General features: G+C 40.8%; 1 protein-coding gene across 3 annotated transcripts in view; it reads left to right on the top strand.

Annotated features, from left to right (window-relative positions):
* Positions 1-17,123, top strand: part of FRMPD4 (FERM and PDZ domain containing 4) — a 453,075-nt gene that overhangs the window by 402,478 nt on the left and 33,474 nt on the right. For all 3 annotated transcript variants that reach the window (XM_054007791.1, XM_054007784.1, XM_054007798.1), the window contains exon 5: positions 8,271-8,316. In XM_054007791.1, the coding sequence (XP_053863766.1) occupies positions 8,271-8,316 (46 nt within the window). The remainder of the gene's footprint in view (positions 1-8,270; positions 8,317-17,123) is intronic.

Below are 17,123 nucleotides of genomic sequence, written 5' to 3'. Positions count from 1 at the left end.
CTGGGAACCTATTTGTTTTGCCCAATATAAAAGGAGGGGCAGTAAAAGATGTCTGGGAACCCGACTGGGTTTGCGGGGGAGGCAGTCAAGCAAATCACTGGCACCTCCTTGTGGCGGATGTCAGTGCACATATTCCATAGGGAAAGTATAGTGACCAAATAAATGGCTTGGAAAAGGATTTAAAAAGAGGTGTTCATTAAAGGAACAAACAGGTGGCAGTTGGGGACTCCTATGACTGATAAGGCAGGGAGCCAACCCCCCATTCTTATAGCCCACCTTAACCCTCCTACGAGGGGGGTGGATGGTAAGGTCCCAGCTATGGATTTGCTGGAGGGACCTGGATGGAAAAGGAGGGGGAGCTGGTAAAAGCCCCCCGGGTAATTACAGAATAAACATGGGGTTACCTGCACTGTACACGTTTATCTGCTGGGTAGTCTGACACATCTAATAATAAAATTGCGGCCTAATTAAACCCATGTCAAATGTTTCCTAGCCTTCTTTCTGTGTAGCCAGACAATAACATTGCTAAGCCACAATCTGCTCTAGTTGGCGCTTCCAAATAGCTTATGATGTTACTTGTATTCTTGTAAATGGAGCTCAAAATATTGAGGGTCCTATAGAAACAGTTGGCAATTTAGGCGGTGTATTTGTTTTGGTTTGCTTTTTGTGGTGGTGGTAATTTCTTAGATAGTAAAACAGTGAAATTTAAATAGGTAGAATTCCTAGGACTTTCCCCACCATAATGACAATAAAGGAAAAATTAAAGTGAAATCAGTTCCCGTAAAACTGACCGACAGTCCTAGAGAATGAGGGCTTCTTTCTCCCCAAAATCTTTATAGCAGCAACACAAGCTTCCTTTCACTATCAGCCAAAAGGCCTCAATCCTGATCTGATGGGGCCACTTCTATTAGCAAGAGAATAATTCAATCTCCACACACACTCACTCCTTGGCCCCGTGCTGAGACTGCCAAGAAGGGTTCCAATTAGTGCCAATTGCAGACTATGAGAGTTTTAAAGATCGACTTTCACACTGTGCCAAACCTTTAAAAGAGAGAACATTTATATAAAAAGCAATTTGCTTTGACAGTAATTTTCTGTATTCCTGTTGCTATTATTGAAGATATTTATGTTAGAATCAGTGTCTCCTCTCTCTCAGCCTAGTTTCTACTTCTGCTTGATCCTGCAGTGCAGTAATAATCGTATGCTCGTGTCTTTTTATGTGGCAGTGGCCATTTTAAGCATCCATTATTTGAACTATTTGAGGGGTCAGATTTGTTTGAATAAGAACCCTGCAAAACTACCAGCTTCACATGCAGACTAATTCTGCTTCTGGAAATCTTCACATCTGTAATATCAGACTTAAATCTCTCAATGAGATTTTTTTTAATGCTTTTTCCTGAATCAGTGCAGCGATCCAAACTAAAATACTGCTAGGAATAATTAAATACACCACAAAGTGCCTTTAGAAATTCTGGTCGATTGGCATTGGACATCCCCAAGGCTCATTGTATTTTCCTACCAGTTGCCATGGATGAGGTTCTCCAAGAGTCTTAAGCCGCTTTTGTACTTCAGCCCACCCGAGAGCGCACAGCGGCACAGCTGTACCTCTGCAGCTGCGCCACTGTACGGTCTCCCATGTAGCTGCTCTATGCTGACAGGAGAGCTCTCACGTCTACATACTTAAACCACCCCCAACAAGTGGCAGTAGCTATGTCAAGGGACGCTTTCCCGCCAACGTAGCACTGTCCACATCAGCATTTCTGTCAATGTAACTTACGTCACTCAGATGAGTGTTTTTTCACACCCCTGAGCGACATCAGTTATACCGACAAAAGTGCTAGTGTAGACATAGCTCTGGGTGCCTGTCTCAATTATGGGAGCCCCCCAGGGCTACCCTATAGCCACAGGGCTGCCTGGAATTTCCTCAGTGCTGTGTACTATGGCCTCATCCCTGATATAGCAGCGCTTGCAAAGGGGTCTTTGGGAGGCATCCATCTGACTGTCTTTTTCAGTGATTGTACTGGAGGAATTCTGCCACAACCAGAACCTGGGCTTTAAGACCCCCTTTACACTGCTCCAGATCTTTTACAAAGAGGCCAGGAGTGAGGCTCTCACCCAGAATTCTAACCTGGTACTCTGTACCACCGTGGAGCTGATTATGAGCTCTTAGCCGTAGCTTTGAGTTGTGGAGGGTGCTGAGTCACAAGCCCAGATCCACAAGGGTACTTACTCACCAAATCCCCAGAGGTAGGTGCCTAAATCCCAGGTTTAGGCTCCACTACAATCCAGAAAATACCCGCTGGAGTGCTCTCTAACCTGTAGTCATCTAAATTCATTCAGCACCTCAATATTCAAGGTAAAAGTTGCCTAGGTGCCTAAGTTTCTGCCTTTGGGCATCTGCACTGCTGCCTCACTTCAGGTGTCTGGATGCTTATTTCCCACCTAAGCCCCAATTCTATCCACAAACCAGAGGAAGACAGGCAGAAAAAGTGCTTCACTTGCCTGTGGGGCCTGATCTAGTAGATGTGCTCCAAACATGCCTAACGTTCGTGGTGGTGGCCCAAAGTGTAGGAGATGCAGGTTCAGTTCTTCCCTCTATCTGACTAGGAGAAGGGATTTAACGAGGGGTGTCCTGCCACTGGACCATGGGATAGACTTATGTGGGGCTCCCTCGATCTCTCTCTTACTGAAGCTGTGCTGCTGTGGATAAATAATGAGTCATTGGTCCAGAGAAAAAGAGCAAGCGAGAATAACTTTATAGCCTGGTGCGGTGAGAGACACAGGGTTCAGTCCTCTGCTCCAGTGACTCTTTAAGAAATATCCCTGACCTCTGCTAGATCCCATAAATTCACATGGAGCTTGGGGACAACCTCTGTCTCTCAGGGGAACAGTCAGCCAGAAACTTTAAAATTCCAAATAGATTGGACCCCTTACATAAGGATAACTCATGTAGAAGAACTCAGGGATATTGTGTGTGCGTGTGTGTCTCACACACAGAGAGAGATATGCAGTTAAAATAAAAGCAAACCCTATGAAGCCAAATAAAATGGACTACAGTAGACTGATCTCAGATTTAAGATGAAAAATCTTTTGCTGTCTTAATGTCTACAGTAATGAATGGCATTAAAATGTATAATCACAGAGCTTTTATTAGCCTAGTTCTGGGAAGTTAAAAATGGCTTCATTTTGCTTTGAATACGATTGATATTTTTGCCAACCTATTACTTTTGGCTCCCAGATTTTAACTCAGGGGATGAACACAACACTACATTTCTTTAAGTCAGAAAATGTAATTATGTATGGAGTCTCTGGTGACAGTCATAATTCTCAACCCAACAAGATTGAAATATGAAACACAGACCTTTGTCACATATGGCAAAGACCCAAAATGCAAGAAACAGCATAGAAATTTCAGAGAAGGAAGATCTTAGTGATGTCATTGTTATCATTGCATTGCCGAACAATAGTTGTAGAATCTCATGATTCACACTGAATGGCTCAGAGATAAGTTTGGGCCTAAAAGGGAGGGCATCCCTGACTGACATAATATAAATACAACTGCTGTCGTGTAATACAATTTCTAAGTACTGAATACATTAGCTGCTCTTGCTGGGGACTTGGCCTCCTTATCTGTACAGAGTGAGATACCTAGTATGCATCTGAGTGCTGAAAGAGTTCATATTTTTCAGTAAAATGGATAGCAAATAAGTTCTAGTTCTCAGTTCTTAAGAATGAATACAGATTGTGCCCTTCCCTCACTCTCCTTCCTTACATACTGTATTTTCTATGATTATGAAGCACAGAGACAACTACTTCCTTGGTCCATATCTCTCCACGTGATACTGCCCCGACTCACTCTGCCACTGTCTCTGATTCAAATGGACATGAAATGGCAAAAGAGGGACCGTATTTCCCCACCTGCAATTTCACAAAGTTAATGACTAACACTGCATCAGAATGTTAATGCCTCATGTTGTCTGAGAGAGATAATACTCAATAATACTACTTCGATCTTTTTAAATGTTCTGTAATTTGATTCTCAGACTATTGATATTCTCTTTTTCTTATGGCTGAAGTACCTGCAAGGAGTAGGTGGAATGGACAAATATAATCATAATACAGGGCTTTGCAAAGGTCAAAGAGATGAGCCACTGAATTTCCCATTCTCGTTGCAACTTTTGTAGATTTGTACTTCTCAGTTAATTCCCTTTCCTGAAATGAAGAGAACTTGGCTATAGGTACTTGAATTCTTTGTTGGCTGGGCAGATGATAGAGCACCCTAAAAATCTAGAGGCTTCGTCAATGCCATGAAATATAGATTTGGTCTTTTAGCCTGTGTGGTCTAAATTCTACTTTTGATTACAATCTTTTTTCAACTCATTAAGTGATGGGTGGATCAGTAGAATAAAAATGTGGAAATCTGATGGAAATTACACACATTTTGATATGCACAAATACCTTCTGAAACTATACTTTAGGTATGTGGATAAAAGACAAAAGAAGGCTTGTGCAAAGGGAAAATTTGACAGATTTTTGTCTTTGTCTTGTGCTGTTGCCTTCCTGGAGTTTTTGGGAGAGCAAAGGTGCAAATTTAAATTAGGTCATGTGATCAGTTTATGTATGTATTTAATATCTAATAGCACACACATATCCGGCAGGGATGGGGATGAGTGGGTTGTGTGTGTGTACATATATGTACACTTTATATATACTCCATATATATATATATATATATATACACACACACACATACACACACACACTTGATGGAGTAGTGTAGTTTACAGGTTTTATAGTTTTAATATACATGTGTATATATACACATTATCTCTATATAGGAATTATATGGTGATGTGCATGGTAAGGGTTTCATCAGCATGAGTTTGGGCTAGTTTTGAAGTCATGAGTGAGTGGGATAATGATACAAGTGCTTTCAGATTGAAAGATGAAAAGCACTATGTAAGAGCAAGGTATTATTATTCCTTCACCAGGTACGCACCAGATCATCTCAAACAGATGGTGATAAAACATTTACATTATATGCCACCATCGTGTATTTTGCATGAGCCATATGTATTACAGAAAACTATTTTAAGTAATGTTTTAGAGTCTTTAAAAATTGTACTTTAATGCCTTCTTTGTGTGCCTCTCTGTCCATAAAGCCAGGTGCCTCGGTATTACTAGTCCAATTGTACAAGGCTCAGAAGGAGCCCTAAAAATATCTAAAAATGACCAGATATGCTGCCTTATACCTAAAAATGCCTGATTTATGGTCCAATTTCAAAGGTCATTCCAGTGCAAGTGCTGGTCCTATTAGGAAGCTGGGAATTGCCCCCAAGATAGAATTTTAAATTAGTGATCTTTTTGTTATAAAAAAAAAAAAAATCTGATACTCGTCCAGTCAGAATCTTGCCTATCCTGGGTCTTGGACAGGTTTAATTTAAGGAGAATTAAAGAGGGAAAACATTTCTATGACAAATTACGTTTTTTAAATGACAACACTTTAAAGTTGCCTGTAGCAGAGCCCCCTCAGCTCCTGCCTTGGCTAGGTCCACAAAGTCACTCTGAGACCTTGGGGGTTAGTAACCACAGGTGCAGTTTATTTACAGGCTTATTCCCACCACCATTTCACCATGTACGGTTGTCCCTTCACCACCTATAAGAGAGAGGTGCTACCTCCCTGCCTTTTTCCTTTTCTTTCTGCTCCCACTTTGGCATTCTTCCCCTGAGGCTTTTATACAGCTCCAGACTAATTAGGCAGCAGCTGTCTTTGCTTCCCCAATCAGGGCCAGGTTATCTCCAGCCAGCTCTAATTTATTCCCCTAAATGGGAGCTGGCTTGCAGAGCAGGGCCGGCTCCAGGCACCAGCCTGGCAAGCAGGTGCTTGGGGCGGCTGCTCCGGAGAGGGGCGGCACGTCCAGGCATTCGGCGGCAATTCGGCGGACGGTCCCTCACTCCCGCTGGGAGCAAAGGACCTCCCGCCAAATCGCCGCCGCAGATTGAGATCTTGGCTTTTTTTTTTTTTTTTTTTTTGGCTGCTTGGGGCGGCCAAAACCCTGGAGCCGGCCCTGTTGCAGAGGGTTGAATCAGCAACCCTATACCCAAAACCCTGTCACATGCCCAATGGTTGGAATGTTAGAGTAAGTTCCTGGGGAGATTAGTGGTGGCAAGGAAGATGGCCAATGGGACATGAAATATGTGCCTCGTGGCTCTTCAATATATTACAGATTTGTCTGTAAATCAGTCTACTTACCTACCTTGATGGATATATAGATAAATATGTAGACACCATATCTATAGTGATGAGATTTCACATGATAAATTGCATTTATTACATATTTTTGGTTGCCCAAAATTGTAGTAGGTTTTTCACTCAACCAGATATAGTTCTATTATTTTTATTAGTTGATTATAAACACAGGATTGAGATTTTCTTAAAATCTATGAACTTTAATTTAATAGAGGTTTAAGGTAATTCCCTCTATAAACTTCCATGATCCTAAAATTTGCTATTTTTCCTCAGAAATATCAGCACTATGAGTCAAGGAGTACACACTGTTTCATGAGTGAATAAATCTTACTAATAGAGTCTAGCCCTAAATGCAGAATATGATTTCTGAAAATAAAAAATTCATGCATGTAATGTTCCTCCAAGCGACTATTTATTTTAACTAGGCTAAAATGATTTGTAGACTTTTCTATGAAAGGATGTTTAATTTATGTACCATATGTAGCTCTTCCAAAGCTTCACTGTCGTTAGTGTTGTTGTGATGGTTGTTGTTTTTCTTCTTCTTCTGCCTGAGATAGAGGATACAATAGGCAAAACCAAAGCTTTCAATTCCTCTTGCTCAAGGGGATATCTGTACTATTTTAATGAAATAATGCAGATATCATGATTAATGGGAAGTTGATGTGAGAACTGAGGAAGTTTTATCATTTCGACTATAAATTTGCAAGAATATATGGTCAAAGTTTGCCCTGTTGCACCTGTGCAATGCCACTGACAGGAGTAGAATCTGATAGGCTGGTTGGGCTAGTCTGTTGACCAATTCTCTTAGCAGGTGTTGGAACCCTGCAAGAAAATGCTGACTTCACCAGGTACACTCCAAAGAGATTTCCTTACCAGTCCTTGAGTGTCTCCTCTATTTCCTTTTCCCACGGTTCCATTGATTTTTTTCAATGGTATTTCAATACAGTAAATTGGCAGCACAGGGTGATTGCATACAGAACCAGTGACATGGTGCTTAACCCTACAATTGTGATTTATTTTAGTTTGTTCTACTGAACAGTTCTGGCATTCAAATTAGTTGCACTTCACTTGGCCAGGCAATAAATCACATAAACAGGCAATTAATTACATTTGAAATTAGGAAAACCTACAGAAAATCAACTCCATCTCAACAAAATGGCAACTAACCTTTTCTTAGCTAATAAAAAAACAAGCAATCCAATGATGTAATAAATGAAGTATTGACTTGGGTTTTCTCTTTTGGTAATTAAATAAGCATTTATTTGTCCTTTACGTTATCAGAATCACTTGATCATGCAAAATTTCCTAGTGGTTTCCTCTCCAGTTTTAATAGCATTGACATGGAATTTAGGGTTGTCTTGTAAACTCACCTGCTCAGATAATTGTGCTGCTTACCTGGTTTCAATTCACTGGTTTTACCCAAAGAAGAGCTATAAGATTTTGAAAGAATGATCTTTCTTTGATAATGTTGTAAATATTTTACTGTAAATGGGATATTCTCAAAATCTTCCTTTCCCCCAGTTCCCAAAGATGAATTCAGGAAGACTCTCGGGGCCAAATTCTGCCTTCACTTTTACCCATCCCTCCCCAGTATCTTCAGCTGAATTTGGCTCTAAATCTGCAGGAGCTGGATAGCATGAGAAACAACTGCATTTTATTAAGCCAGTGAAAGAAATAAGTAGTTTGCAAATAATAAACAGATTTGATGAATCCAAATCTATTCCACGCTCAGTAAGGAAAGCTATCATTGCCATGCACAATTGTTTGATGAAGCCAATAATATCTCCCAGTATAAACTGCATAATAAGGTTCAAGTCAGGTTGGTTTGTTACATTGGAAAACACTTCATTTTTTATATTCATTGTGACTTTGGTATATTATTCATCTCTCTAATGCTCTGCTATGTGATTGTAATAAACACTTGGCCACAGGATCACAGTTTTCTCCATTAGAAAGAAAAGCTTATTATCTTTAGAACATGAAAGTATGGATCTTCACTCTGGTTTTTTTTCCCTTACAGAAGCTGCAAAGAATCGATCCTCCTGACTGTTGTTCAGCCTTACCCTGTAAGTATCTATATTGTTTTCTGAATTAGTTTCCTAGCAACATAGATGCTTTTGTCTGCCTATTTTCTGTCTGTCTCTATCTTATCTACATAACAAAAAATATAAGTGAAACAAAGGCTGTGCCTTTGAAGATAAAATGTAAGACTATATACCACTGCGTACATCAGTGGAACAATTTAACAGTGATTTAAATAATAATGGTATGTTTTGACTTGTACTACTAGGAGTATACCTAGTGCTTAGAACAGCAGGCTGAGTTCTATTCCCAGCAGTCCTACTGACTTTCTGGGCAGACTGACCAACTCTCACAGTATGTCAGCGAGACTCCTATTTGTAACCAAAATCTCCCAACTCCTGATTTAATAATGTTATCTCCAGCAGTGTGGGAGGGGGATCTCAGGACAGGTGATCTGGCAGTGGCAGGGCCAGGATGGGGTGGAGCAGGGAGTTGGGAGGGGAAAACCCCATCTGCATGCTGTGGTGAGAGAGCTTCAGTGGCTGCTGGAATGGGAAGTCATGAGCTTTGCCATCTTGAATCCCAGAGCTCAAAAGTGAATGGCTCCATTGGCTCACTCCCTACGAGACAGGGATGATGCTGGCTTGCTGTTGTTGAGGCGGGAGTGATGGGCATGGCTTGTGTGTGTTTAGGAAGGAGACTCAGGCAAGGCAGGGAGATCCTGAGAGAAAAGCAGCCGGGGAGAGCAGGGAACGCGGGAAGCAGAGGTGCTTGCCACCTTCCCCTGTAGGGGGCTCAGTGCTGGGTGGGGAGAGAGAAGGAGCCCCAGTTGGGTCTAGGGGGTAGGAGGCTGAAAGGAGCGTAAAACTCGTATTGCCTCAGGATCTGGAGGGGCTGAGTCTTTTGGATGGGAGGCTGAGCTGGACAGGAAGGGCCATTGATGGGCTAGAATCTCAGTTCATTGAGACATCATTTTGTGATGAAAGATAAATATAGCCAGCTTCCCCTCCCCGCTTATATGTTTGTAAAAGGAGAATTAAACCAATAGTAAAGGATTAAAAGGATTAAAATATTGAAATAGGCAACCTTATATGTAGATTTAATTTGCTAAAACTTTAGCTCTGTGTGGGTGGAAAAATCAGTGCGTCCAGGGTGTAATTGCTTTTACAGAATACAGATTAAATATATTAGCCATTGTCAGATTAAATGTCCCACTTTATACATTAGAAACATTACTGTCAAAGAGGCACATGCTTAGTAGAAAGTCATATGGCAGCCTGTTTTCCAGTAGTAAATGCTGCAGCGAGAGCCAGCCCACAGGAATGGGGAGCTGGGCCAGCCCTGTGTGACAAGAGCCACCTCTCCAGGGTGAGCTTCGGGTTGGCTTGCTCTCCACCCCCCCCGCCCGGGCTTCCCAGTTCCTGAGGGCAGAACACAACCCCCTGCCTCCCCCAAACATATCACATCCCGCAGGGGTAGGACCCAACCCCAGGGTCTCCCATCTCAGGGCAGGGACTCAACCCCCATTAGGCCTTCCATTCACAATCTTCCTGAAATTAATTTGAAAATGTTGGTCAGTAGGTTGCTGGGTGACTGTGGGCAAGTCCCTTAACTTCTCTGTGCTTCAGTTTCAAGCTCTGTTATATGAGGCTACTTACCTACCTCACATGGCTGTTGTGAGGCATAAATCAGGATTACAATGCACTTTGAGATCTTTAGTTGAAAGGTGCTATTTCAAATATGTGGAGTTGAGCAGTACGATAGCGCTTTACGGCCATGTTCTACGCTGAGCTGACCAATCCTGAACCTGTGTGAATCCTGGATCTTAGTGTGTAGGTAAGCAAATGAGAATCCAGTCCTGGTGGGCATATGCTGCGACTCCTCAGCTACAAACTACACTAACTGCAATAAAGAGGGAGGGAAGAAAGGCCAGGATCCCCAAAGGACTGCACATCTCTCTCTCTCTCTCTCTCTCTCTCTCTCTCAATCTCACACACTGCACATCTCTCTCTCTCTTTCTCACACACACACACACAGCTATAAGGTCCCAGCTATGGAATGGGGCGTTAATTAATCTGCCCTTATCCTGTATCCTTCCAGGTAGCTAATGCCACCAGCGGCTATAGCAGGAAACAGTGCATGCACTCTCCAACAAGACTGTACAATGACTACTGCACTAGAATACTTGAGGCAGAGTGAGCAGGGGGATTGGCCCCATTAAACATATGTGCAGGCCAGGCACCACAGGACCATTTACCTTCATTCTTTTGTTTCTTTTTAACCAAGATCATTTTACTAATATTGAGATACAGACTTTACCTCCAGTCATGCACATGCCACCCCATTGTAGTCAGAAGTCTCACGGAGGTAGCTGGGAGCAGAATTAGGATCACTGTATGTTTAATTGTTTGATTATAATAAATATATATAAAACATGAAAAAAAAGTTCTCTTACACACATTTTTGAACAAGTCAGTGTAGTCCCTCGTTTGACTGATTTGAGTGTTTGCTTTAAAGTCATGTGAAAAAAAGGGATATATCCTGTAATGCAGTTATATGTAGTTCAGTGAGCTGCTGTTATATTCAGTACTGACTGTAAAGTGTAACACTGTACATCTGTGCAGTGTTCTGGCCTGAGGTTGTTTTGCTTTTGATTGGATGATCAGGCTCTCTCCTTTGCTGGGCTACCTGGCGTTGATGTGAAGTAGTATCCTATATGAACTGTGACTAAAATGAGAACAGAATTACCTCAAGGTCAACCTTAAGCACAAGCAAACCAAGCAGCTGATTGGGGCCTTTCATCCCATGTGACCTCAGGATACTCACAGTTCTTCCTCCAGCAGGTGGACCAGAGGGGAATGTAACTCATGACCTGATCATGCTTCCAGGAGACGGGAGTCCCTACTCTTGCTTGGGGCCCCACAAATCAGTAGGCCTGTCCCAAGGTACCTCCTGGTCCTACACTCATTATAACACAGATATTAAATAGCAAGGTGGAGTAAAACCATCAATGTTATTAAAATAAAGAGTTTCTTCTCCTTAACTGTGAGGCACCCACCATTAGACTAAACCAGGCGTTCTCAAACTGGAGGTTGGGACCCCTCAGGGGGTCGTGAGGTTATTACATGGGGTGTCGTGAGCTGCAGCCTCCACCCTAAGCCCCGCTTTGCCTCCAGCATTTATAATGGTGTTAAATATATAAAAAAGTGTTTTTAACTGATAAGGGAGGGTCGCACTCAGAGGCTTGCTATGTGAAAGGGGTCACCAGTACAAAAGTTTGAGAACCACTGAACTAAACTTTGCTCATGTCTGTTGAAGCCATGTTTTGGGTCAGGAGAAGGACAGGTGCTCACAGTGACCAGAGCCAAGGGAAATAGCGTGGAATCGGGACACACAATAGTTTTCTTCAAAAAAGAATAGCAGATCCAACTAATTTGTGTGTGTGTTTATACTACCCCTCCCCCCTCACGGACTATGCACTGCAAGGCGAGGGACCTCAGCATACCCCATAGCTAGCAGACAATGCCTGCACTCTGTTTGGGACTATGGAACTCTAGCAGGTGCAGAAACCAGGTTAGTCTCCTAGTGTTCTTTTGTTGCTAGATAGGTATACTAGTCACCTGCTGAATAGAGGTGCTGGGGCACCTCGGGCATTAGTGTGGTAAAGGCCATTTTTCCTGAGTAGGGCTGGTTGGAAAATGGTCAAGATTTTTCATGACAAAATTTGAAATAGTTTTCATTCTGCTGGTTTCAAAAAGGAATGATTTTAGTTTTATTAAAAATGTTTCACAAACTATTTACTGTAGATTTTAGTTTTAAAATGTTCTATGTTTTTCTTTTTCTTTTTTTCATTTTCTTTAGCCCAGGTTACCCCTCTTTTTAACTTGTTTTCATTTTCCCAGTGAAAGTGGGGAAGGGGGATAAAGAAAGGAACAATCAAAAATCACATTTTTAATGAAAAATTTTAGTTTTGAAAAAATGCAGTTTTGACAAGTATTTTATTAGAAAAATTTCATCCAGCTCTACTCCTGAGGAACATTTGTGTTCCCATTACTGCAGGAAAAATGCCCACCAATGGGAATTACAGGCTTATCGTTATTTCTTTATTATTTTTCCTAAGAGAACAGTTTACACTTGCTGTGTTTAGCGTTTGTATTGTTTTCATGCTTAAAACGAACTGTCCATTACAATTGTAGGTGAAAATAGCAATAATGCAGATTGATAATACTCTGGTCTGCTACTCAATGTAATTCACTTAGTATTTTTTTAAAACTTTACAGATAGGTTTTGTTTAAGCTCATTCATTTTAATTACAACCAAAACAAAATACTGTGATCTTTTGTTCTTCCTGTCAATCTAATAAATCTTTCCCAGGTTAATTTGAATATCATCTCTGCTGATAAGAAAATGATTGAACAGCTGAAGCACTTGAAGTAGTTTAAAGTTTTGTTTTTTTGGAAGTTTGGTATTTGATTATCATTTGAAACCATTTTATTCTGTAAATGGATTACCATCCCACAAGGTATCTTATTCAGTTTAGTTAATTAACTGGCCTATTGTGTTATGTGTTCAGACTTTGTGAATGGAACTCATTTCATAGTCTGATATGCTACTTTCTTCATTAACCCTTTAAACTCCTAGGGTAAAATCCTGACCCCACTGAAGTCGTTAGGAATTTTGCCACTGACTTCAGTGGGGCCAGGATTTCAACCCTGGAATGTAAGGTAGTGTGATGGAAAAGGACAAACAAGTCCAGTTTCCTTTTTATGGCCTTTTAAAAGAAGTGCTTTTGGACATATACATCCATATGTCAAACAAAGTCAACATTTATTGAAAAACTTCAGTAGATTACACAGACTCATGTGAGCATGTGAATTATAGACAATGTAGCCAACCCTTGTGATTTGCTTGTGAGTCTCATGATATTTGGAGTTTTCCTTGAAAACCTAGTTCCTGGAATCACATAATTCGGAGAGAGTCCCAGCTTTCATGTAAAAGAAAAAATAAGTTTCTAGCCCTCACAGTTCTGGAGAAAAGCTTGAAAACATGAAGTGAGGCTCAGAAACCATTAGGCAAATAAAAAGAACCCAGAATGTATTTTTTTTTTAAATCTCATGATTTTGTAGCCAATCTCAAACCACATTTTTTAAAAAAACCTAGGCACTTCGCCATTTTTTCACACCTACTCTTTAGACCTTGTCCAAAGTACAACTTTTAAACAAAACCTTGTCTTTCTAATATGCTGGGACCAAGTCAGCTACAGCAACACTGCAAACAACTTTTAAACAAGTTTTTAATCAGTTAGAGGCATAGTTGGCTCTAAATCTGTCTGCACATAACATGGTTAAACCTTGGTTAGTAACAATGTCACTGAGTGTAGCACTCCTAACAGAAGTCTTGTATCATACCTTGTGGTCTTCCAGGAACAGCTATTTTGTTGTTTGGGCATGACCTCCTAACTGTGTTTTGTATAACAGGTTCGCTTGTCTATCGGTAAATATTAGTTACCGTCCACACACAAACTGATAAAAAAATATTTCCATTGATGATAATCAAAGTTTACAGATGGGCAAAGTAAGAAAAATGCTGCTTGAGAACTTACTAGACTTTGATATAAGGAAATTTACTTCGTATATTTTGACATGTGATGTTGACAAGCTGTGTTTTAACAGTTATAAAGCTTTAACTTTTTGAAGCTCCGTGGCTACTGGCATTACATAATTACAGTCTCAGCCCTCTATTGTCTGACACTCCCTGATAATTTCCCAGAAGTGTGAAAATTTAGATAAATAAAAACAGCAAAAATTCTTAAAATAAACATGTATATTATCCATTGAAAGTATTAAAAAAAAAAAAAAGAATTCTGCCAAGCCAATCTATCTTCCTCCCACCTCCATGTGCAGTACAAGATCCCTGATTTGCATTGCCCCACCTGTTGATGGCTTTTCTCCTTGAAGGTATTTTTCAAGCACACAATTCCCATTCTGAGGCAGTATGCGATAACTGTCCAGGTTTTCCCAGAATGCACTTGTGCAAACAATTTGGCAGCATCGGATATGTGAAAATAAGAATGGCCATACTGGGTCAGACCAATGGTCCATCTAGCCCAGTATTCTGTCTCTGACGGTGGCCAGTGCTAGGTGCTTCAGAGGGAATAAACAGAACAGGACAATTATCAAGTGATCCATCCTATTGTCCAGTCCCAGCTTCTGGTAGTTGGAGGTTTAGGGGCACCCGGAGCAAGGGTTGCATCCCTGATCATCTTAGCTAATAGCCACTGATTAATCTATCCTCAGTGAACTTATCTAATTCTTTTTTGAACCCATTTATTCTTTTGGCCTTCAGAACATCCCATGGCAACGAGTTCTACAATTTGACGGTTTTGTGTGAAGAAGTACTTCCTTTCATTTGTTTTCAACCTGCTCCCTATTCATTTCATTGTGTGCCCCTAGTTCTTATGTTATGTGAAGGGGTAAATAACACTCCCCTATTCACTTTCTCTAGACCATTCATGATTTTATAGATCTCTATCATATCCCCCTTAGTCGTCTCTTCTCTAAACTGAACAGTCTCAGCCTTTTTAATCTCTCCTCATATGGAAGCTGTTCCATACCCCTGATAACTTTTGTTGCCTTTCTCTGTACCTTTTCCAATTATAATATATGTTTTCTCAGATGGGGTGACCAGAACTGCACACAATATTCAAGATGTGAGCATACCATGGATTTATATAGTGGCATTCTGGCAATATGTTTTGTTTTGTTATCTATCAACATTCTGTTCGCTTTTTTGACTACCACTGCACATTGAGTACATGTTTTCAGAGAACTATACAGAATGACTCCTTGGCCTGCCTTATTAAATTTGTGCACTTGACTTGCCAGAATTTATGTTCCTTTCTGTTTTCCTCACTAGGATTCGACTTCCAGTTTCTAAAGGATGCCTTTTTGCCTCTAACCACCTCTTTTACTCTGCTGTTTAGCCATGGTGACATTCTTTTGGTCCTCTTACTGTTTTTATTTCTATATTTATTTGGGGTATACATTTAGTTTGAACCTCTATTATGGTGTCTTTAAGTAGTCTCCATGCAATTTGCAGGAATTTCACCTTTGTGACTGTTCCTTTTAATTTCTATTTAACGAGCTCTCTCATTTTTGTATAGTTCCTCTTTTTGAAGTTAAATGCTACTGTGGTAGGTTTCTTTGGCAATTTTCCCCTAAAGGGATGTTAAATTTAATTACATTATGGTTGCTATTTTGGAGTGGTTCAGCTATGTTCACCAGATCCTGTGCGCCACTTAGGACTAAATCAAGAATTACCTCTCTCCAGTCAGAAAAATGGAAGAGTGCCTCAAGCTTATTCTCTCTGGTCCTCTCTTTCCAACACATTTTGTCTTACCTTTTACCCTTCCAGCTCTCATTTTCCACCCTCTTCTGCCCCTAGTTCTCCTTTCCCTCCTAAACTTACCCTCCTCCAGTTCTCTCTTTATTCTTCCTCACATGCTCTTCTTTCCTTCTGGTGGCTGGATCTGGATTGGCTGATGATACTTTCAGTCACAGGACCTACTGTCCTTCCTGCAAAAGCTGCTCTGTAGAGCTGAGTGTAGTGCAGCACCAACCACTCCTCACAGACACACACTTTTTCCTTTATGCCTCTCAGCTGTTGAATAAGAAACAGAGGCCACTTCCACATGAGACATAACCAGCAAGAGTAAGGGGAGTAGCAAATACCGAGTATCAAAGGAGGTATAACTGCGCAGGAGATCAGCACAGCAGTAGTATAGATATGGAGAGAAATAGGCCAGGTAGGAGGCCAGGTGATATGTTCCAGCATGGGGGGAGGGATAACTCAGTGGTTTGAGCATTGGCCTGCTAAGCCCAGAGTTATGAGTTCAGTCCTTGAGGGGGCCACTTAGGGATCTGGGGCAAAATCAGTACTTGGTCCTGCTAGGGAAGGCAGGGGGCTGGACTCGATGACCTTTCAAGGTCCCTTCTAGCTCTAGGAGACAGGACATCTCCATTAATTTATTATTTTATTATTTTTATTTATTATTTATTTAGCATTCCACTAAATCTGGAACAAATCCTTGGTTTCAGTAGAATCATCTGGGATCATCTCCGTAAACTTGGATGTCTGATGATTTAGCGACTCATCATTGTTTACTATAGAATGAACCAGTTGATTTTTCCACGATGCTTTCATTAAAATAAGTATCGGCAATTCTTCACCTTGGAGGCATGTGCTGTGTATGTGCATAGCCAATAACTGCACTAAAAATAGCAAAATATAATTGGTTCGCTCTGATTCACAACATTGTTTTAAAAACCCCAAACAGTTATCAAATGCCAGGAATAGGATAGCTACTTCAGCATTGAAATTCCTGGGTCAAAAATTTAACAGTTACCGTACATTGAAAATAATCCGTCAGTGCACTGTGGTTAAAACAATATATGGAGCTATACCTATCTCATAGAACTGGAAGGGACCCTGAAAGGTCATTGAGTCGAGTCCAGCCCCCTGCCTTCACTAGCAGGACCAAGTACTGATTTTGCCCCAGATCCCTAAGTGGCCCCCTCAAGGATTGAGCTCGCAACCCTGGGTTAAGCAGGCCAATGCTCAAACCTCTGAGCTATCCCTTCCTCCAATATTATGTATTGTACAGTAAAAATCTGATTTTTCAGGTTTTTTTTTCCATTATTTTATTACAGTACTTATACATGCATTGTTGGTGTTGCAAACCAGTTGAGATGTCTGAGTGAACAGCTTCACTTATGGCTTTGTATTGGTATATTTAATTTGTCTATGTACATTACTTACTATTCATCATAATATGTTCATGTATTTTATTTAC

Source organism: Malaclemys terrapin, chromosome 1 (assembly GCF_027887155.1).
Source record: "Malaclemys terrapin pileata isolate rMalTer1 chromosome 1, rMalTer1.hap1, whole genome shotgun sequence".
In the NCBI taxonomy this organism is placed as follows: Eukaryota; Metazoa; Chordata; order Testudines; family Emydidae; genus Malaclemys; species Malaclemys terrapin.
Note: the sequence above shows the minus strand (reverse complement) of the source record. Positions and strands in the feature narration are given on the sequence as shown.